General features: G+C 48.2%; 1 protein-coding gene across 8 annotated transcripts in view; it reads left to right on the top strand.

The window, feature by feature from the left end:
* AMOTL1 (angiomotin like 1) overlaps nt 1-23,753 on the top strand; it is a 155,977-nt gene that overhangs the window by 22,522 nt on the left and 109,702 nt on the right. For 3 of the 8 annotated variants that reach the window (XM_043579908.1, XM_043579915.1, XM_043579920.1), the window contains one exon: nt 11,082-11,132. The exons of 1 other annotated variant lie outside the window; for it this stretch is intronic. In XM_043579908.1, coding sequence (XP_043435843.1) covers nt 11,082-11,132 — 51 coding nt within the window. Of the gene's footprint in view, nt 1-1,506; nt 1,657-10,674; nt 10,871-11,081; nt 11,133-23,753 lie in introns of those variants that run through there. 4 more of the 8 variants (XM_043579913.1, XM_043579917.1, XM_043579916.1 and 1 more) reach the window with 4 other exon arrangements.

Genomic DNA, 23,753 nt, shown 5'->3' with positions numbered 1-23,753 from the left:
TATTCCTGCTTATCTTGTCTCCTCTCCTCTCAACAGCCCTGCAAAGACTGGCATTGAGGATAATGCAACCAGTAGAAACAGAGTAGGTCAGCTCACTTTCTCTTTTCTCTTGCCTGACATCTGATTAATGAAACTCAGTGTTAAGTGATGGGGATGCTGTAAGTTTCCTGGAGTGGTGCATACAAAGGTAACCCTTACACAGACTTGTGGGCCTCTTTCAGGTCTAAGAACCACCCCCCCCCCCAATCCTCCAACTCTAATGGAGATCTACTTTGGCGGTAGGAACCATTCTCTGGATAAGGAGATAAAGGCCCCTAATGCACTCACATGAGGTTTTTAGTAAGGTTATGCCTCCCATTGTCGTTTATACATTCATTCAACCAGTATTGAGTATCTACTATGTGCCAAGCACTGGGAACACAAGGGAGAAAGATGGTTGGGGAGATCACCAGACCACACTCTGCTGCACCCCGTCTCTAAAATGGGTAACTTATAGAGCTCTGCCCCAGGGTACATCTTCCGACAGGGCCTACCGCACACAATGGGAGACTGCCCAAAGGGAAGGTCAAAACTTTGAGAAAACTTGGATGAGTTCAGCCAGAAGCCAACGGCTGTTCCTTCCTGTGCCCTGTCACACCTCCACCTAACCACTTGTTAGAGGTTCTTATGCCGGTGTCTCCTCACAGCCCATGGAATACAGTTGAACCTCCCTCGCTCAACACACAGCCTTCCCTGATCAGACCTCTGCCTGCCTCTCTAGACTCATCTCCTGCTGTTCATTACTAAAAGCAAACCCCTTCTGTTGATGCACTGACCGGCCTCTGGATCCTTGGTCATGTCACACTCTCGCACAGCGTGAGCCTCTGCGCGGGCTGTTACTACTATTTGCCTTCCGTCCGGCAGGTTCCCACGCATCAGTGAAGCCTCAGCCAAAGTCATCTATTCTGGATCTCTCCCTGCCGCCACCTACCACTCCACCCTGGTCTGACCGAGAGGTCTGACCTCAGCGCGGCCGCGGAACTTACAGGTTCCCGTATCACAGCGCCTGCCTTACCGTGTTGTGACGGTGCATAGCTTGGGCAGCCTCTGGGCTTCCTGAGGCCTTGTTTCATTGGCCTTTGCATCCCTTTCACAAGCAGCTTAGCGAATACTTGATGCGTATACATACAATGGCAGGCTGGCCGTGTGGCTCAGCGAATGAATAAAATGGGTAGGACCGCATCCTGTGAGCATCTCTCCTTCCCCGAGAGCCACCTTTGACTGTGGTGACCCAGCTGGTCTGTGCACACCTCTCCCGGCACCACGGCACCACTTCATGGTACTGTGAGCACACCCATAGTATTCCATTCACCGCTCCAGGCTTGTTCACCAAAGTCTGAAGTCAGAGGAGAGAAAGGAAGTAGATGTGCTTTGTCTGCTGGTGCTTTTGTAACCTAGGCAATAGAATCACCTGTCACAGAATTTTAGAAGCTTTCAGGACCATTGTGACAAGCCGGTGGCTAAAAACTGCTTGTTGCCACCAACTCCACAAATGACCACATCCCGTTATGAGTTGACCCTGCCGTGGATCTCCCATCTTCAGGGCACGGCTGGCTAGTAGGAAGGGGAACCAGACCGGTGTCTTAGAACTGCCTGATGGGGAGGCGTTGGTCTCAGGTAATTGATAAGCTTCGGGGGCTGATGGAGGAGTTTACCTCTAGTGGGCAACAGATACCAGATATGTGGTCCCAGTTCGGACCCTCAGTAGGTGATGATGGAGGTGTCCAAGGCAAAGGATGGCAGTGGTGTGGTATGTGGGTGAACCACAGTGACAAAGAATCAAGGGAGCTGAAATCTAGAAATCCTTATGGGCAGCTAGTATTAGGGTGGTTCTCAGAGGCCTGGGCTGTGGTTCAGGGAAAGGGCTCAGGTCTTAAGAGGACTAGAGAAGTGGCCAGAATGGGAACTTGCACTCAGAAATAAAGTGGAAGCCCCGCTGGGCCAAAGCTAAGTCACAATTGGCGTCATCACCAAAATAAATAAAGAGCAGTCATTCATTGGGTATATACATTGCACCAGACATGATGCCGAGCCTTTTTTATATAGATATAGATGATCTCAATTCATTCTCACAACCTTCTTCTCATTTTATGAATGGAGAAACTGAGCCCGAAGAGGCTGACAAGAGGCTTGTGCAAGATCCTTCAGCTGGGAAGTGGCAGAGTGGGTATTTGAACTTCGATCTGCCTGACCCCATGCCACTCTATGGCTATCGCTCCTCGCTTTACCCTCCAGCACCCCCTTCTCAGTTTAGGCCTCTGGTAGGCCAGTTTCAGACGTTTATTGCCAGTCATTTCATTGTCATGGAAGAAAAGAGCCGTAGCTCGGAGCAGGGCCAGAAAACCAACAGTGCTGTTGCAACGTGTGGATTATCATCCAAGACCCTCCCACGGCCACTTCAGCTAATGCATTGCCTAGGCCTTGACCCACTTGCTTCTGAGCATCTTTCCTCCATGCCCTGACCCCTGTCCCACCTCTCCCACCCATTGTGGGATGCCCATTGTGGGCTAACAGAGTTTCCATTTCTAGTGAAGTACCAGGGAAAGTCCTGGAGTGTCCAGGCCTTCGGGTTTTGTTCTTGGCTTCATGGAATCCTCTGAGAACCGTGTTATCTGCCAGGGAGGCTCCGTCATCCCGGTGAGTCATCGGCCTTGGGGCAGGGCCAGATCCACGCAACATCTGCCTCTGTGTTATCGTGAGGGCGTCGCGGGCGGCCATTAGAGTAGGAACAGCCTTCAGGAAGCTGGCAAGGAGAACCCAGGATGTCTGGGGGCGAAATGAAGTTTCTGGAGGAAAGTCCCTCTGCCACTCTTGCTTCCTCCACTGCTAAAAACGCCCTCGAGGACCTGGGCCGGTGGTTTTTCCAACTTATTTGAAAGGGCTGGAACCCATTTTCCAAGCGAAGCTGTCTGCAGTGCCTGACGCATCAGACAGAAGGGGGCCAGCATTTGGCCAGAGCTCTGTTTCCGATCGCTGCGTCACAGGCTGATGTGGCTGCTCCTTGCATTTGCCAGCTAGCACACCACACGTGTGGGGATTTGGCGCAGGAGGGGCGGCCTCCGCAGCCCTCCTCGGCGAATCTCCAAATCCTGTTACAAATGCGTTCACTCAGCCCTTCGGGAACCCTATTGTCCCTTCTTCCCAGTGGAATCCACCTGCTTATGTGTCTCCTCAGGGGAGAGCCAGGAAGTTTGGGAACCCTAACCCGGCAGGCCAGGCCAGGTGTGTGGTAGAAATGCCGCGGTGCTGTCTCCATTATGGTTATAAAAACAGGAAGGAGCAGATTTCCCTTCCGGTTTCTCTCAAGGTCAGGGAGAGTTTTCACATCAGGCAGGAAGGAAAGGAGGAACATTTTCTGAGAGCGCTGTGTGCGCTAAACACTGCTGCGGGCGTTATTCTATCTCCTATCGATTCTCACTGAAATCCCCACAAGGAGTTATTTGCATCATCCGCATTTTGCAGACGAGGAAACGGAGCCTTGGAGCGGCAAGATGGCGAAGCCAAGGTCATACGGCTAAATGCCAGCAGAGCTCACGTTCGAACTCGGGCCTTTATACCGCTGGGCTATGCGGTGTCCATTTTACTTCTTTGTTCGGTTTCAAAGGACAACGCTGTGTGGCATCTCCACCTTTCTGTGAGGCTTGTTTCTTTTTTGCACGTTTCTCTTGCATATGGTGCGGTAAAAAGACTAACACGATGGAATCTGTTATCCACAGTCCTCTGCTGGCACTTAAAAAAAGGGTTTTTTTTTTTTTTTTTTTTTTTTTTTTTTTAGTGTTTATTTATTTTTGGGAGAGTGCAAGCCGGAGAGGGGCAGAGAGGTGGGGGACAGAGGATCTGAAGCAGGCTCTGCACTGACAGGCTGACTGCAGCAAGCCCGAGGCTCGAACTCACCAACCGCGAGGTCATGACCTGAGCCAAAGTCAGTTTCTCAACTGACTGAACCACCCAGGTGCCCCGATTTTTAATGTTTGTTTATTTTTCTGAGGCGGGGGAGGGGCAGTGAGAGGGAGACAGAATCTGAAGCAGCCATCAGCACAGAGTCTGACGCGGGCCTCAAACTCTACGAACTGTGAAATCGTGATCTGAGTGGAAGTTGGACACCCTACCCCTGAGCCACCCAGGCGCCCCCTCTCCTGGCATTTGTTTTAACAAGTTCCATAAATGGCTTTTCGTGTTACAGAAGAGTTCACGGTCTGGGCAGGTTTGGACACTTCCCAAAGACTAGTGGCAAGACTAGGGCTTGCACCTTGGCCTCTACTGTTCCTTCCAGTACCTATGCTGTGTTGACTGCCAAGGCCATATCGTCTTGGAAATGCCATTCCAGTGTGAAAGGCAAAAGGCCTCAGGCAGGCTGAGAGGATTCTCTGCAGTCTCTGAGAGAAGAGAGTTCCTCTCAGGCCACAGTCCAGGATGCTTGGGTGGAAAATTCAAGATCAGGGCAGGTCTCCGCATCTCAGCGGAGACTCACATGCATCCTACGGATTTCTTTTGTCGAAGTTTGGTCACAGACTTCAATTGCAGCAAATGTTTTTGCCCTTAATCTCAACACAGGGTATTTTGTCTGATTTCACCCGGTAGATCCAACTGGGTGTGAGTTGGAAGTGTGTGATTTTCCTCTGCAGGGACCTTCTTCTGTGTGTATTTTTGGAATGGTTTTTTATTCTGATTCATGTCCACATACACCTTCCAGTAGCTTCTTGGCTCAGCCGGAGTTTATCTCCTTTGATATGATGTTGAGTGAGGAGTCTTTTAAATCTTCATCTCTGTTCCATACTTAGTAATAGGAACCCTAGCGGGCTGGACGAATACAATTGGCTTATGCATTTTGTGAAACACCTTGCTTTTGTTAGTAGCACCTAGCGCATTGGTATTTGGATTTTTCGGAGAACATATTTAGCATTTTTAGAAAATGAATCCTTGGCTTCCTGGCAGACTTAGCAGCATCTCATCTCTTGGTTTGTATTGCTTCTGCTGAGGATGATGACTTTTTTCCAGGTGTGAGATAGTTGCTTTTCTTGTAGAGCCCATTTCTTTCTTTTGGAAGTTATAGAACGCCTTCTTTAGAACAGTTGTCCGAAGTTTTGATTTTTGTTTAAGGGAAATAAGGCAACTATGTATGTTTATATACATATATACTAAATATATGTACAAATATTAAACCCTAGGAGGAGGGGAGATGGCCTTTGCGCCAGTTCGGCCCTGGAGCTCATGCTGTGACCAATTAAGTACCAGTTTCTTTCTGGTGAAACCTTACGGATGGGCATACATTTGTCCTTGGTTGGCCTGTCCTAAGAGGACACAGATAAGAGACTGTATAACAGAAGAGAATCGTGCTGTGCTCAGGCAGCCACGGGCCGCACTCTCTCTCCCTAAATCAGTCCTGCCCATGCTCCCCAGGGAGAAGGGGGGGGTGGGGAAGGGGGGTGGGCATTGCTGCTCTGCTGTTAACTAGCAGAGAGCCTCCGGGAGACAGAAGGATACCTGCAGAGAAGATGAGCAAAGGGCAAGGCCGGGGAGGAGAGGAAGGCAGAGGGAGGGCTCAGCCCACTTCTTTCTGTCTTTCATGCTTGAAATCAGTGTCCTTCCAAGGCCCGGGGTTGGGAAGGCTGTGGACAGATCCTAGTGGCCTCTGGCTGTTGCTCAAACTTGGTTTTGTCGAATTGGTGCAGCTCTTCCTTGCAAAGGTAATTGATAACATACTTCAGCTGCAAATAAGTCTCCCCACATGGCATTCAGCCCCTCCTGCATTTCTTAGAGGAAGAAGCTGTGTCTGTATAAGACTCTCATCTCCAACTCTTCTCCACTGACCGAGCAGCTGTGTAGACCCTGGGGACCCCAGAGTCAGAGCAGCCCATAAAAGGCAGGCTGGAGACAGCAACAGGGTCCCACCCTGTGGCCTTTGCCCCAAGTGGAGCCTGCAGTCCAGACTGGCCTGCCGCCTGGACAGCAGAGTAGGCCAGGGGATGAAGGCATTCCCAGACTGCAGCAGGCATAGCCCTGGCCACCGCTGTATCTCCTGCACCCTCAGCAGGCTATCCGTGATGGCCACTGTGCTCAAAGCACTGTGCTAGCCACCCCACAAGCTTCTGCAGTGTGCTCTTAGCTCGAGAGATGGGGCTAAGAATTCCTCTGATCCTAGAGTTATAGCCAGTGGTGCCATTTGGCCACACTTCATTCACCAAGGAGTGAGGAGTCTCATGGAGCCTCCCAGATAGCCAAAGTATCGTCCTTCCAAAGTCTACATGTTGTTCAAAGTTTTACTGTTTTCCACTAGTAGATAAGACCTTTTATCCGTGGTTTCTGCACGCTTCCTTGCCCCAGCTTATGATTGGAGCTGGACCAAAAGTTCACTTAGAAACTTATTGCCTTTAGTTTGGAATCTGGAGTATGATATGTAACTGTTTGAAACAGTTCATATACCCATTTGAATATGACTAAAATAATCTCTCCCAGGACGCCCAAGAAGCTGTGGATGGTGTTTCAGTCTAGGGATGGAGACTGGGATAGGATGGGAAAGAGGAACTCATTTTATAGTTTATACTCATCTGTACTAAATAATTTTTCCTTTACCTTGAACATGTATTATTTGTTTATATAGTAACATGTAATTTATATATATGAATAGAGGTAGAGACAGAGATAGAGATTTAGATATAGATATTTAAGAAAGAGGTCGGATTCCCAGACTAGCTCCCAAACCCCATTCAACTCATGATGTAGCAAGCAATAGTAATAGTGGACGTTATTAGCCCGCTGTGTCATCTGTTTCTATGGAAAACCTGAGTTCTAGAAATAGTTCACCCTGAGCCCCAGAAATATCTCCTCCCTGCCACTTTCTCTCCACATGTCCCACCCTCTAATAAATGCTGCCACAGAAACAGAAGGAAGAGCTCCTTCTTCCTGTCTGCAGGTGCCACGGCACAGAAGGATTACTCTCCTCCTAGCGGACTCTGGCATGGTCGGGCCCTCTATGTGGGAGAGAAGTAACACTTACTAAGCATCCACTGTGCCAGGCACACTGTGCGGTCTGTCTCATACTTTACCTACTTTGCTACTGTCAGGAAACCCAGGTGCTGAGAGGTTTAGTATCATCCTGAGAGTGCCTTCTAAAAATGGACAGAGCTCAGCTTCCAACTGATAAGCTTGTGCACTGTCCTTTATAGATCAGTGACCCTCCAGCAGCACCATTTCTTTATAAGAGGCCTGTAAAGGTCAAGCCTAGGTAGGCACGTTGGACACTGCCTGAGGTTCAGTAAGGTCCTCTGTCACGGAATCCCTTATTAGACAGTAAGTGACCGGAGGGCAGGAGTCTGTCCTGACCACCTTTGTATCTGCAGTGCTTAGCACAGTGCTGGAAGTATGGTAAATTCCCCATAAATGTTTGTTTGGTGAACAGGAAATACTATTGTTTGTTCTGCTCTGCTTCCTAAGATAGGAAATTGGAATCATATATTTAATTGTTTTCAACAGCAAATGATGAAATAAGAAAAATATTTTCTCATTAACCTTCGGGTGATTAAGAAATTCAAACAACTGAAGTGCTATAAGGAAATTTTTTGGCTTACAAGGCATCCATTTATAGGTACAAATTGAAGGGATACCATTGTGAGTTAGAACAATCTGGCAGGCTCCAGAACCCAGTCGTCAAGTAGAACATTTGTATTGCTCTTCCCGTGGGGAAAACCTTCTCCCAACTCCATGTAACCAATCTCCAAGCCAATTCTTTTAGAACACAACCAAAAGTCAGGGCAATGTGACATTGCCCTTAATTTGAAGCATATTCTGTGGCTGGTGACTCCTTTCAGTAACTCAAAGTTGTTAAAAGAAAGAAAAGAGCCCATTTTTTTCTCAGCTGTAAAGGAATTGGCCATCCCGTAATAACTAATTTTACCTGATTTTCACAATGTGACAGTCTCTCTTCTGGGGGGGGGGGGGTGTCTATGTGCATTAGTTTACTGCACTCTGAACACAACCTTATGAGTTAAGTATGATTATTTTCTCCATTTTTAAAGGGACTGAAGCTTGCAGAAATGAAACTACTAATTAGTAGCAGAACAGATATTAGAACCAAGGTCTGGCTGACCCCAAAGCACTCATAGATGGCCTCCCTTACAACACAAAGACTAACTGCTTCTCAATAAGATGAGGAGAGGGAGGAGACTAATCCCGCAGACAGTCTACACGAGTCCATCCACACACGGGATGGGTGGATCAACAGTTGCTATTAGAACCACTGGAATTGGCAATAGCAAAGCCAGTCTTGACCACGGCAAGAGCTACTTTGGAAGAGTGATGAACAGAAGTTTGTTTGCCTTCAAAAACAAAAGGAAGAAGTGGACACAATGAGTGTAGACAATTCTTTTGATGAATTTCATTGTAAAGGGCAGCCGAGAACTGGCGGGAGTGGTAGTTGGGGAGAGAGGTGGTGTCAGGGAAGAGTGAATATAGTAGGATGTCTGTATTCCAATGGGAATCACCTAGGACAGAGGAAAACAGTAGTTTAGGTAGAAAGGGGGAAAAGCCACATGAAAAGGGACAGGATCTGATCCACAATGGAAGAAGTGGCCTTAGATGGAGAAGGGATGGTGCACCCAAGGTAATGGGAGAGGAGAAGGGGAAGAAACATAGGCGAACGGAGAGTGATTGCTGGGCTATCCTAAGGTCCACTTGAGATCGGCGATCAGGAACTGAAAATAAGGCCAGGAAGCCTGATGACGTGCTTCTTCCAACCATGTTTAGCCAGGTGCTGATAGAAAGAAAGTGGAGAATTCGTATTTATCAGGGTTGTGGTTTTTCCAGGTAAGTAGAATGAAGAGGAGGGGGTGGGGGGAGTTGAATCTGAAGGTGTATGAAGGAAAGAAAAGATAATAATGTACCTGGAAACTAAGGTGGTTAAAGGGGGAAGAGATGTCATGAGATAAGCAAATCATAGGTGCTGCTAAGGTCAGAGAGCCATTGGATTAAGATAACAGAGTAGACTGGAAAAGTAGGAGGTGGTGGGTGGAGGGTAGAATGTTTGACATCGAAATTATGGATGATGTCATTGTGAGAGCAGGGAGCCTGGAGAGTTGGACGAGGTCAAGGAAAGGAGAGGACGCTGAAGAGCTGAGAGACCAGAGGACAGAAGAATCCACTGTGTAGATTCAGAAATCAGAGTTATAACAGGAGTGGTATTGGGGAGAGTGACAGTGATCCAAGTACCCACATCTTCAAGGAATGAGTTGGAATAACCCAAGGGTCTATAGACGGCTGCAATAAGTAGGAGTGGTGGTGATGAGCCATGAATTCCTGAGGGCAGATGGGGGGATTCTAGGAAGTGGGAGGGGTTGGAGTGACACATGCAAACATTCACCCAAGCACGTTCCCTTCATGCACTTGGGAGCTCCCGTTGTCAGGAGTGGGGGGGAAAAGAGGAGGACAGAGAGACAGGCCAGGCCGCTTATGGATGAAGCCCCACCCTGCTGCTCCAGCATTCCTGCGTAAGCAATGCTGGCCACAGTGGCTTCTTTCCGTCCTCCCAGGTAATTTGTAAACCAAGAGCTGACAGTGGAAAACCCAGAGATGGCTGAGTGTTTATAGAATTAGAGCACACTGGCACAGATCCAGGGGCCCTCCAGCTGCTGCAGCTGGTGATCTGGTTGCTCTGAGACTGTAGACGGCTCCCAGGAGGTTGCCCAGACTGCGGACTCCCACTGTCAGTCTCCAAGGCTGGGGACAGGAGAAGGGACAACCATTTTCTGTTTTCTCCTTCTTTCCTCTTAACTCCTTCTGGCATCCGTGCCGGCTGGCTCTCTGGAGCACATCCCCAAAGCCCAGGGCCCTCCCAGGCAGAGCAGTCAGGAAGTCCTGGGGGGAAATACAAAATGCATCTGCCCAAGTTATTCAGGCCAGTGACACGGAGAGGGAAGTTCCTGCAATCTAACATGAATCGCTTTAGGACCTACAACATGGACTCTGAGACCATAACTTCTGAATCTACATTCTGTATTTGAAACCACTCAACTTTGTATGTAGAAGCAGCTCTGCTCTGCTCTGCTCTCCTTAGACGGTCACACACACACACACACACACACACACACACACACCTCACAGTGCTGTGCAGTCATCCCTAAGTTACTTAACTTCGGAGGCTCAGTCTCACTACCTGTGAAATGGAGACCTACTAACCTTCACCGTTCGAACCAGGTGGTCTCTTAAGGGGAGGAAATATTGTTTGAACTGCAGTTAGAATTCCTGTTCAAAAGGAAGGAGGGGTTGGGGGCACAGGAAGCTACTTCTCCCCTGGTGCAGGACATATTCAAGCTCTGAAAATCCGGCTTCTCCTCGTGAGAAGCACGGAACAAACGATTTCCCAAGCATCGGGGTAGGGCAGACGTAATACAAGAAGGCAGGGATCGTTTTAGAACTGGTTATGCTCCAGTTTTTAATAAACGGCCAAAGGGGTGGGGGCGGGGGAGGACACCCTCCAACAGGGAGTTGGGAGGCAGCGCGCGCGCCGCTGCCGAGCGTGACGGCCACGGTCGCCTAGCAACGGGCGGCGGGGATGCGCGCGGGGCGCCCGGCCTGGTGGGCGCGGGGAGCTCGCGGCCGCCACCGCCGCGCGCCCGCGGGCCTCCGGTACCCGCCGCGAAACTTTGGGGCTTCTCGGCGCCGGGGCGTCGACGCGAGCCCGGTGGACGCAGCAATGCGCCTCGCGGGCTGAGGGCGACAGGAGGAGGTCGCGGCCCGGCGCGCCGGGCCCGGGGATCCGCGGGGTGGCACCCGCGGAAAGTTGGCGCGCACCTGCCCGAGCCTGGGAGGCGCGCGGTCCCCGGTGCGAATGGGCCCGGCAAGTTTCTTTGGCAATTTCTTAACCCCTTTGGATCTGGTGTCCCGAACCCTGCCTGGCCCCCGGGTTTACGGACTCCGATCTCTGCGAGAGAGAAACCCGCGCTTTTCTAGGGGACCTGCGCGGTAGCAGATGCTTGATCGATTTGCCCTGAGTGATTGCGATTCTGTTTTTGTTTTCTGTTTTGTTTTTTTTTTTCCTCTTACTCCAGACAGTGAGTTTGTGGAAGCCTCTCCCGAGCCCTACAGCCCGGAGGAGTTAGGTAAGTCTAGCCCTTTGCCTCTTCTCAGAATTCCACCCAAGAACGGAGAGTCTGGGGGTACCAGGACTGAATCAGCTGGAGGGGAGGAGGGATAGAGTCAGGAGGCACCCCCAGGGGTGCTTGGGGGTGACAGGGGAAGTGTCAGATGTGGCATGGGGGGGGGCGGTGGCGAGGAGAGAGGCTCAGCAAACTTCCCTACCTGGGGCCTCTGGAAGCAGCTGGACTCATCCTACCTGGAAGGACACATTGGTGGCTGTCTCTGCCCAACCAAGGACCTTGCCCGATTAGGACCTCGTGAGAGTAGTCCATTACTGAATTGAGTTGAGCGCCCCCAAGGGCTGTCTAGTCACCACCTGGGAGCTATGTCCCTCCCTGTAGGTGTCTGGGAACCGGGGGCATTTCGTCCTCCTGTGCCTGAACCTGTAAGTGTAGACTTGTGGTGGGTGAACTGCGACCCTCCTGTCACAGACAGACTTCCTTGTGCGGAGAGAAGGAAATTTGCATTGTCAAGATCCCTCTCAATATTCCTGCCACCCAGTCTCACTTTGGTGGCTCAGCGATGGGTTCCCTTTTCTTTCTTTTGGTCCTTACCAAATCCCCCTCCACCTGAAATAAAACTCCACCTCAGCGATGACTCTCATGCACCCAAAATAGGTCTGCATGGAGGATGGCATTCCGAGACAGGGGAGAGTGCCTTGTTTTATTCAGAAGGTGTGTGTCTGACAAGTTGCGAGGCCATCATTATCTCTGTAAATGGAATCGCAGATTAAATGCATAAACAAAACTAGCTTTTAAAGGCTCACTATAGTGAATCCTTTTATGGAATGAAAATGACATCTACACCACAGGTTTGCATGAAGTGATTTATTAAGAGGGCGGATATGTGGTGAAGGGCTCTGCTCGTGTGTAATTGTGTATTAATGACACCAGCCCTGGCACTCCACAGTGTGACAGAAGCTATTTGGTTCTCTTAAATTATAGATCAGCATAAGCATTCTATATGGGCTGAGCATTCCTTGCTCTGAGAAACCGCCTGTATACCTACTAAATTGTTTGCAGTCACGGAATGATTTAGGCACCAGAAAGGGCCCAGGTGTTTGACCCTCTTTCGTCTCCATATCTACTTCCGGCAGCAACAGACTGGACTGCCCTCAGTGATGAGGCACTGATACGTAGGGGGAGCCCTTCAAATTAGCGGTAGAGGATAAGGAAGCAACCTTATTTCTCTTCAGCTTCCCTGGGGGAAAAGCGCAATTTCTCATGAGGAGATATCGGAGCCATGGGGTTTCCTCCTGGGCTCTGAGATTGCAGGGTGACTGAGAATAGAAAACACAAGTCTGAGAGCCTGAGACCAGGGTTCTTGATAAATATGTTAACTAGCCTGTTTTCTCATCTTTGGAAAGCTGGGGTTGTGGCAGGTGACCCCTAAGGTGTCATCCAGCTCCAGTATCCTGAGATGCTGCGAGGAGCCTTGAGCCAAAGGAAGTACACAGCTATGGGTGTTTATTATTGATATTCATGGGCCATGCTGTTTGCGTGCATGGTGTCTCCAAAGGGTTATTCTCTCCCTGTCAGAGCAGCTCACTGGATGGGACTGCGTTGCTTCCTTGCTGCTCAGATCAAAGACGAAGCTGGCATTTCTCCCTTGGAAAGAGTCATGATAGTTTTTGGTGCTTTTCTTAGACACACAGTGGGAAAAATGCCTCTTACGGCAGTTGATGAGCTTGTCAAGAAGCCATTCTTTCTGGAACACAGATGAGCACAGATTCAACCCCTGGCCAGCAGATGAGGGACCTGAAGAAGAGGTAGAGGGAAGTCATAAAAACTTCGTTTGAATTCTATCATTGCATTTACTTGTGACTTTGGGAAGGTGGCTGAACCGCTCGGAGCCTTGGTTATCTCCTTGGCCCAACTGGAGACTTTGCATGGATGTCGTAGATGGTGTATGGAAAGCCCTAGTACCATGCGTTGTATGCTCAGGTCTTCAGGGAGTGCTCGCTGTTACTATTATTCATTTGAAAGGTACTTATTTCCTGTGCGTGAAGGATGGAATGGCTCTTGTCAATTGTCCCACCTATTAACCGATACCATTTTTATTTCTAGAAATTTCTCTGCAACTTACCCAGTCTCCAAAAACAGATGGTCAGGGATGCTGATCCGGTCAATTGAGTTATTTAGTGATTTGTCCCTGCAGTAGCACATGGAATGGTTTTCCATCTGAGATCTTTGGTGACAGTCCCATTGCTTTCTTGTGGCACGATTGGTAGTCTGTTTCACCTCCAAACTTTCATCTGAGTCTCCAAGTGCACTGCACTGGCCCTTAGCATTTTATCCTCAGTGTTGCAGCAAGATCGTGTAATGAAATTAAGTTACAAAAAAGGGAGGTTTTGAAAAGACAGTAGAAAAAAGAGTCTTATCTCTAGATGAACACTGTATTGAAGGCTGCCTGTGATGGAGAATCCAGAAATAAGCCCTCTCTCTGTGGTGGTGCCACTTTCTTTTTTCTTTCTTTCTTTCTTTCTTTCTTTCTTTCTTTCTTTCTTTCTTTTTTAGGATTTTTTAAAAGTTTATTTATTTTGAGAGAGAGAGAGAGAGAGAATGAGCAGGGGAGGGGCAGAGAGAGAGAGGGAGAGAGAGAAACCCAAGCAGGCTCTGCACTGTCAGTTCAGAGCCTGATGTGGGGCTCAAACTCATGAACCTTGAGATCATGACCTGAGCCGAAACCCAGAGTTGGACACTTAACCGACTGAGCCACCCAGGCGCCCCCGTGGTTTCATTTCCTAAGAAGGCAAAGCCCACACCTCTTCATAGCCTTTCTATAGTCCCATCCCTAGGCAGAAGTGATAGCTCTCTAAACCCAGATGTGACCATGTCTGCCCCTGTCTAGTAACTTTTACTGACTCCCTACTACTTGGAGGATAGATGTTTGGTTAGGCATGGGAAGACCTCCATGATCTGCATCACCCCCACCCACTATAACTTTGTAGTTGTATTTGAGCCATGCGGCAGTCCTCTAAATTCAGCCCTGTTCCCCGTGCCTACGTGCCCTCCCTCCTTTCCTCCTTTTCTTCCTGGCTGGCTCCTACCCTTCATTCACCACTAAGCCCAAGTGTCCTGTCGTCCTAGTGGTTCTCAACCCTGCACGTCAGAATCAGGGTTGCTGTTAAAAGTCCTGAAACCGGGGTGCCTGGGTGACTCAGACGGTTAAGCGTCCAACTCTTGATTTCTGCTCAGGTCGTGATCTCACGGTTTGTGTGTTTGAGCCCCGCATAGGGGTCCCGCTTGGTATTCTCTCTCTCCCTCTCTCTGCCCCTCCCCTGCCCATGCTCTCCCCCCCCCCCTCAAAATAAATTTTAAGAACTTAAAAAAATAAAAACGAAAGTCCTGAAACCAAGCCTTCACCCTGACCAAGGACATCAGAATTTCTAGAATGTGGCCCCAGGCGGCAGTGTGCTTTTTAAAAATCACATTTCCAGTGATTCCAGTGTGTAGCCAGGTTGTGAGTTACTGGCCCAGATGGCGGCCACCTCATTCTCTGTAAATCTAGCAGCCAGCACAGAGCCTGGCATCAGTAAATGCTTGTTGAACGAGTGAGTGATGGCGGACCCTGGGATACTGTGTCTTTTCAGATACCTATCTCTAAGATTGGATCCTCTGCTTCTTATCACCATGCCTTGGGGACCGAATCCTTTGACCTGTGCCTAGATCTCTCTCCTTTGTTCATCCGTTAGGCTTATCCAGTTTATTTTCTACCTTTCTTAAAAATTTTTAAAGTTTTAAAAGTTTTAAAATGTTTTAAAAACATTTTTTGCTATAAAGGTAACACCTGTTTATTTTAGGAAATTCGGACATTATAAAGAGTGGGGGGAAGTCCCCTTCTATCGCCCAAAAGCAGACAGATCCCACGTTCCCTTCACTTTTCCTGATGTGCTGCCCTTTGGGATTGCTTGACCCTCTGGCGTGCCTCATTGAGCTCAGTTGTTGCTGTCTGTGCTCAGACCCTGCGAACTTTCCTCTGAGTCCCTAAAGGAGTGCCCTTGAAGATGGCTTTCTTGGAGGGTACCTGGGTAGCTTAGTCGGTTAAGTGACCGACTCTTGATTTTGGCTCAGGTTATGATCTCACAGTTCATGGGATCGAGGCCCACATTGGGCTCTGGGCTGAAAGCACAGGGCCTGCTTGGGATTCTCTCTCTCTCTCTCTCTCTCTCTCTCTCTCAAAATAAGTAAATTAAAAAAAATTATGTATAAAAAAAGAAAATACCATTCTTGGGAGCCATGCTGCTGAGGGCTGATATACCATGTGAAGGAGTTTTCCTTGTGCAATTCTTATTCTCCTCATTCAAGCAGGATGTATGGGCTCTATTAGAATAAATGATGACATTTGTGTAACGTCTTTAAAATGATAACTTAAATGTTTACCAGCCTCCCCCCCTTCCTTCCTAAAATAGGAGATGAGTTCACAGCTCTGGATAATACAGTATTTCTGTCTGTCAGAGTACAGCAGCTTGTTCAGTATAAAATTAGTCAGGATGGGCTAACTGCTGTAACAAACACACACACGTCAGTGGCTTAACATGATAAAGGCAGTGTTTCTTGTTTGTGTTACAGTCATGTTGACTTGTCTCCACGTGGAGGTAACATACTCACTTTTCGTATTCCCAAGGTGAGAACTTGGCCCGTAGCCTCACCTAGAAGGAAGGAGGCTAGGCAGTGGAGTCTAGTAATATTCCAAGAAGGAGAGAACACTTACACTGGGATCATCAGCAGTCTCTGCCAGTCATATTGCTTCAGCCACGATGGCTGAGCCATATCCTGGCCACGTAGGTGCCGGGTCTTTGTATTATTTAGGATACTGGTTTGGCTGCTATAACAAAAGCTAAAAGGACAGTGACTTAAATAAGAAACAAGGTAGTTTCTTTTTCACTTAGAACATAAGCAGGTACTGTTATGGTGGCTTCTCTGTGCTCCGACATCCTGAAATATTGCTTCCACGCAGTTCAGGGTGGCTGCTTCAGGCCCCACCATCACATCCACATTCCGGCCCATCGGGAAGACAGAAAGGAAACGGAAGGCACAGCCTGAAAGCTGCACACATCATTTCACCTATGTTCCTTTGGCCTGAGCTTTAGTCCCATGGCCATACCTAGCTCTAAGGAGGCTGGGAAATTTGGGTGGGCGTAAGGTGGAGTCCATCAACAGCAGAATGATTGGGTAGGGGGCAGACAGAAAGAGGTGCTGGATAATTAGTAATCTTTTATTTTTAAAAAAAAAATTTTTTTTCAACGTTTATTTATTTTTGGGACAGAGAGAGACAGAGCATGAACAGGGGAGGGGCAGAGAGAGAGGGAGACACAGAATCGGAAACAGGCTCCAGGCTCTGAGCCATCAGCCCAGAGCCCGACGCGGGGCTCGAACTCACGGACCGTGAGATCGTGACCTGGCTGAAGTCGGATGCTTAACCGACTGCGCCACCCAGGCGCCCCAATTAGTAATCTTTTAAATGAATTATAGGAAGCATGAGTTAGTGGTTAAGAACATGTACTTTGAGTCGTACTGTGTGGGTTTAAATTTTACTTTCTTCCTGACCTTGAGCAAATTACTTAATCTATAGCTTCATTTCCTAGTCTCTAAAATCCCGTGTCATCTATTTTCTGATGCTCTGCCAGACCCAATACCATCTTTGCCACTCTGCTGTGTGCCCTGGAAAACGTACCTTTCGGAATATATCGTCTGGAATATATCCAGTTGGATTCGGCAGGATAGGGGCGGGTGGAAAGAAAAAGAGCCAGGGCACTTATTCCCTTCCTGGCAGGCTGTGCTGGTCCAGGCCACAGCTCCTCCAGAGTCCCCCTCTCTTGTAGCATCACATCATGCTGGATTCTGGAGTCCTCTCTTCTGACCCAGGGTGGCAGCAGTTCCCCACTTTACCTCTAGGGGGCTTCCTCACCAGTTTTCCCTTAACCCTGCTCGGCACACTTGAATCAGCGGTGCCTTCATCAGACTCTCTTCTGGCACCATCTGGGCACACCATCCATTTCCTGCTCGCACCCTGGCTGACACGATGGGGATGCTAATAGGACGTGCTCCGACCATGGGGGTGGGAAGTAAATGCGTTGTAGGACTGACGCTCAAATGTAGCAGCCGTCCTTAAATGTTTACTGTTTTCACGTCCCTAGGCAATTGCTCTGATACCTTCGAGCGTGGTCAAAACCTTCTGAAAGATTTCATTTTTGGCATATGAACCAAATAACACTGCCACTCATCTCCCCTCCCCCACCCTATGTGAGGAGGATACGGCCAGACTCGAAAATTGGGAGCAAATCTGTTCCAAGTCAAATGTCTCCTGCATCCACAGTTTCTTCCTTCCCGTTATATGGGGGTGAAAGCCAAGAAAGATGTTGGGCTGATTATTCACCTACTGTGATGGGTGCTTTACATACACAAACTGTCTACCCAGCTTCCCAGCTTGGAGTTTGAATCATTCACGCACATTGATACCCTCAAATATAAAGACTTCTGAGGATTTGACTGTCCACATTATACACAGATTAAGTCTTTCTCTAAAGCTACCCTCCAGTTTATGTCCAGGAATTCTCAGGAGTGCTTATTTGCAGCCCGAGTCCGTTCTGGTGGCTCTAGCCTTTTGCCAGGGGATCTAGAATTCAGATACACCTCACTGAGGCCAGTGGACACCATGATGTCTGCTCTGTGTCCTCGGAAACCGGTGGCCACACGACGCTGGCCGTGGCTGCTGCTGCCCTTGTCTCCTGCTCATACCAGAACCTGGAGGCTTGGCATTCACTTGCTGCAAGCCTGGTTGGTTTCCCAGCATCCTACCCTCTGTTGCCCGGGGGGATGAGGGTACCACGCTTCTCTATGCCATTTTAGCCTCCGAGTGGGCCTGGGTCCTTCTCGTTATTATACAAACCCAGACCCATCGAGGGGCTGGCATCAGATTGGCTACCTGCCCCACTCTGGCTGGCCTCCAAAACAGCCAGGGCGATTCACCCCAGCCTGGGATCCAGCCCAGATCTCTGACCCTTGGAATCTATCCAGTCCAGCCTTTCTCCTACCCAAACCCCAAACATAGCTGCTGAGAGGGAGGGAGTGTTCACCCTGTTTTAGCTTTCTCAGGATGACTGACATCGGGAAATTCAATTCCCTTCACAGGAAACCTCACCCTGCCGCAGGGTGTGGTCAGGCCTCCTGGCTCCCAGACAACGGCCACGGAAGATTCGTCAGCAGTGTAGTGCCCTAAATCTGGGCAACTCAGTGTCTTCCATGATTGATCTGGTTGGGGATATCAGCTCATTTCCTCCTCAGAACAACTCCACGAGCAGAAAGAATTATTTTCACATTATGGAGGAGGAAACAGAGGCTTTCACTGGTTAAATTATCTTCCCCAAATCACACAGCTAGTTAGAGGCAAACCTTAGACTGAAAAGATCATCTTTGGCTCCAGAGCCAATGTCAGTTTCCTGGGGAGGAGACTACACAAGTTGCCCTCCTCCCAGGGGAATTTGGTTGCGGGTGTAATACAATAAATTATGTAAAAGTAACCAGCACAGGGCTTGGCAATACAGTATATGGCTGTTGCATGCATATTTGTTGAATAAATGCATGAATGGTAGGTGCTCTTAACCATATACATACCATATACACACACACACACGTATACATATACATCTACATAATATATAGACTATATATATAAACAAACATATATGTGTATGTTTGTTTTAGACCAACAAATAACGATCAGTATGCTCCAAAGGAATTTTCCATAATAGGATCTGAAGCAACAACCAGAAAAACGCCTCCTAGCTTCCTTCATTCGCTTCCTGCTCTTCCTGCTCCGTATTACAGCCTAGCGTCCCTGGGACAGGAAACCTCTTATGGTTTCCCGATGGTGCTCACGCTATTTCGAAAGGAAATTAGACCTTTGCAGCCGCAGGATTTGGAGCAGGACAGTAGGAGCTTGGAGAGGAATCTGAAAATGGAACTAAGGACAGGTGGACTCGGGCTCAAGTAGAAAATTCATCACCATGTTCCTGATGTTCGTTTGCGAAACGATACTGTGCTTTGCCAGGGAGATGAAGCTTTACCTCAGGGTGTTCTAGTTCGGAGAGAGAGGGAGCAGGAAAGGGAAAATGACAATAAATTCTGGGGGATAAATGGTTATCTACCTTGGCTAAACAGAAGAAAGGGCAAGGAAGGAGATCTAGAATAAGGGGATAGAACACACACACACACACACACACACACCACAAGAATATGGAAAAGGCATTTTCCTTGCCAGCAAGATGTTTTACTAGAAATATATAGGCCTGTGTTCACTTATTCCTGAATATTAAACACAACCTGACTACTTATAAGCAATGATATTTCATCAATTGTTAAGTGCTCCTGGAGTCTAGAGAGTGTAAATAACCAGCTTGGTCTGTTCAGGAATCCTGTGGTTATGATTTCTGGGTCACGTTCCTACTGGGTGATCGTTCTGGCGTATGTTCTTTTTGTTTGTGTTTTTCTCAAATCAGGTTTGCTCAGGGCTCAGGCACATTAAAATGATTCGGTGTCCCTTGTGTGCTCTCTTTCTCTCTGTGTTCCTCCTGCCCCCTTCCTCCTTTCTCCCTTCTCACTCTCTGTCTCTCTCTCTCCCCAGCCTCATCTCTGCCCGTTTCCCTATGTCTGTCTCTTCCCCCTTCCTTCTCTTGTTCCCTCCTTCCTTTTCTCATCTTAAGTTGGAATATGGACAGAAAAAGCAGTGCTTGCCTTCATAGGGCCCTCTGCCAGAGAATGGAACAGGTCAGATTATAAAAAAGGATAAAAAAAAAAAAGGAGTGCTCTTTGGCAAAATGGGGGAAACAGATGTTCAGGGGCGATGTTGCTGTCCCTAGCTGCTGCCTGCGGAAACACACTCCTTAAAGGCTTGCTAGTTACGGACGTTCGTCATGGCACACACGTGCGGTTAGTTTCATGTCAAATATGCATGTGTATTTATCTCTGCTTAATTTGTCTCTCTCTGTGACCTCTGTACCCCCAAATCCAGAGTTGGCAAGATCACTGACCACCTGGTAGCAAGATTTATTTTCAAACTCAGAGGTTTGGGAACCGTGGACGCTATTAGCTGCTTTCAGGTCACTGTTTAACAGTAAACACTTGATGGAAACTTCAGGTTTTTAGGAGAAGAGGGAAGGACCTGTGGGTGCAGAACCTGGTCTGAAATGAACGCTATAGAAAGTTTGGGGTTGGAGGGGAGCTGAATGATCAAAGTCTACTGCTGAGATTTGTAACCTGCCAGGGCATTTGTGTTTCTGTCTCTCACACTATTCGTTGGCTCTTGACCAAAAAGAGAAGTCCATTATTGTAGCTTTTGTGGGTGTCCAGCCAGAGAACTTGAGACTATCTCCTTAGCAAAAAAATATTTCCCTTTTGGCTCTAAGAGCCATTTTCCCCCCACTCTCAAAAGAGGGATTCCGGATTCCAAACATTTGCTATGGACTAAGGAGTATTCCAGGTGATTTTTTGTCCTGTGGGACCGACCCTTGTGTGGGTTAACCTCTTGTGACCACCTGCTTCCTTCACTCCAGTGGTTCTCCTGGTCGTATAGGAATATAATGAGATCAAATGAGTTAGCACATCTAAAACACTTAGGGCAGTGCCTGACAAATGACCAGCATTTAATAAGTGTTGTTCTTTTTTGCTGCCTCTGCTGTACCCCCATCTCCCTCATCACTTTCAGGTATATCTTCCTTCTGAACTCCATTCTGTTTCTCCTCTCTTATTCTGCTCATCTAGTGACAGTGAAAGAAGATAAAAGGGAAAACAACCACAAAAGTGTAAAGTTAAAGCCACCACAAGCTCAAACAGTGCCTTTGAGCAAATTAGAAAAAACTAACCCCTCCAAGTAGATGAAGAGCAGAGCCAGTATTCCCAATTTAGTGGGCAGAGTGCAAGCTGGATTTCAGCCCTCCACCTCTGCCTCATTCACTCCCTCAGCCTGGCACCCTTCTGCAGTGAACAGCCCACACAACGGAACACGGTAGCCCGGATTCCACACTCCCAGTGTGACCTTCTCATGGATATTTCTTTCTTTTTCTGGGAAGTCTTCCAGTGTTGTGTACATACTAAAAAGACTAAACTCTCCTTTGATGAATTCTTTAAAAATAAGTCTCCCCCATGGGGCGCCTGGGTGGCGCAGTCGGTTAAGCGTCCGACTTCAGCCAGGTCACGATCTCGCGGTCCGTGAGTTCGAGCCCCGCGTCGGGCTCTGGGCTGATGACTCAGAGCCTGAAGCCTGTTTCGGATTCTGTGTCTCCCTCTCTCTCTGCCCCTCGCCCGTTCATGCTCTGTCTCTCTCTGTCCCAAAAATAAATAAACGTTGAAAACAAAAATTTTTAAATAAGTCTCCCCCAAACTACTTACACGATGGGGTTTATTTTTCCCAAGTTCGGATCTCCTGAATAAAAACTATATCTAAAACGTGCAATACTTATGCTAGAGGTTAACCAAAATTTATTTACTCCGGTTCAAATGGCAGCTTTAAATGCACTATAATAGGGGCGCCTGACTCAGTGACTCAGTCAGTTAGGCATCGACTCATGATCAGGCCCTGATCTCACGGTTCATGAGACCGAGTCCCGCATGGGGCTCTGGGTGGATAGAGTGCAGCCTGCTTGGGATTCTCTCTCTGCCCTTCCCCCACTTGCATGTGCACTGATGCCTGCACACTCTCTCTCTTCTCCCTCAAAATAAGTAAACATTTTTTAAAACTGCACTATATTAAAAGGAGCTGATGTCTGTTGAGTGCTTTCCACGTATTAGGTATCTTGCTAAGACATTTATGTCAGCCATCTTAAAACAATCCTGAGAGGCAGGTACTATTATTTCCCTCCTTTAACAGATAGGGAACGGAAGCTTAGACAAGTTCAATAACTTGCCAAATCACACCTGGTGAGTGGTAGAAATCAGAGCTTGAGTCCGGCTCTGTTGTTTACTGCTAAGGTTCTTACCCACCGCCTTCAATCCCAGAGTAAGCTATAAGATCCCAGACTTCTGATTCTCAGTGGCAGATCATGGCAGAACTGTGATTTGCACCTCGGTCTATCTGACTGTAAACATACGGGCTTCCCCTGGTTTATAATACTGCCTACAACTTGCTACACACTGCAGGCTACGCCTGGGGACACGAGGGGGAAATGACACAATCCTTCCCTCAAAGAAGTGATGATCTAAGTGGGGGAGAAAACCCAATCAACAGAAAATTCACAGTGTGGAGTTCTGGCTCCTCCAAGCCCATGGGTACTTACTGAGTGGGGAGCTTGAGCAGGTTATCTACATTCTCTAGGCCTCAGTTTACTCATCTGTGACATGGGAGTGCAAAACACCGGCTTCATAGGCTAATTGGGAGGGATTAAATAAGACGGTGTATGCAAAGTACTTAGCACATAGTCGGCACTCTGTGTGTGGTTGTAATTATTATTACGGTAAGTAGGAACAGGGAAGTACACAAGGAGAGCATGGGACCCAGGGGAAGAGGAATCTGACTCAGTCATGGGGGTTGAGGGGAGGCCAACCAGGCTTCCTGGAAGAGATCCGTTCTTCACAGCAGGATCTGCTAGAGCAATGGTACCGGGCATGAACAGCGTCACATCTGCCTTAGAATAACGAGCCAGCCACAGTCCGCCCCTCCTCTAGGGATCGCGTTCCAGAGTGCTGGGTAACAGACAGCGGATGAACGAAGCTGAATCTTCTCCCTCATCTCAGCCTGAGGTTTAGCGTGGACACTCTACAGAGTAGGACTGGAACCCCATCCACTCCTTCCGCAAATGTGTGCATGTCCTGATGCCTCATGGAGTCTGTCCCGCTCTCAAAAGGCTCTTATGTTTGGCTCTGTGGGGCTCAGCTAACACCAGGTTCATGTGAATTTCACTCCTTTTGTGATTCTTCGCATCATTATTGCTTTTACCACCATCACCTCCTTGGTGCCGACATCTGCACTGTTTACCAAATGAGAGCCTGAAGAATCCTCTAAGGCAGATACAGAGACATAACCCAGGGTAGGTAGGGATTTGTCAGAATTAGCAAACAACAATACAGGATCCCCACTTAACATTTAATTTTAGGTAAACAGAATATGATTTTAAAAGTATATGCGTGTCCTCTGCAATATTTGAGACATACTATACTGGACAAATTCTGCTGCTTTCCTGAGGTTCAAATCCGACTGGTGTCACGTGTTTTATCTGGCAGCTCTAGGTGTGGGAGCAGCGCCTGGGGACGCTCTGTTCTTTGCATTGGATTTTAGCTTGCTCTGGTAGGAGGTGTGATAAAACACAGCTCAGCTCCTATCACCAGGTACTCAATCCCCATGGGACTCCACTTAGGGGCTTCCATCAATGAGGCCTGATTGCTGATGTCTGAGTTGTTTTATCACCTCAATTAGAAAAGGATGTTTTGGAAATTAATCCTGCAGTAGAAAACCTAAACAACTTCAGGGACTGGATGCGTGCTCCGTCTGTGTAATATATCAACACAGAGCAACTCCTTTTCCTAGAGAGGCTGGATGGCGTCTGCAGTCTGGATGTTAAGGTTTTGATGTTCACCATTCTCTCTTGTAAC

This window comes from Prionailurus bengalensis, chromosome D1 (assembly GCF_016509475.1).
Source record: "Prionailurus bengalensis isolate Pbe53 chromosome D1, Fcat_Pben_1.1_paternal_pri, whole genome shotgun sequence".
NCBI classification, from domain to species: Eukaryota; Metazoa; Chordata; class Mammalia; order Carnivora; family Felidae; genus Prionailurus; species Prionailurus bengalensis.
The sequence above is the reverse complement of the archived record's forward strand: the minus strand, read 5'-3'. Positions and strand labels throughout refer to the sequence as shown.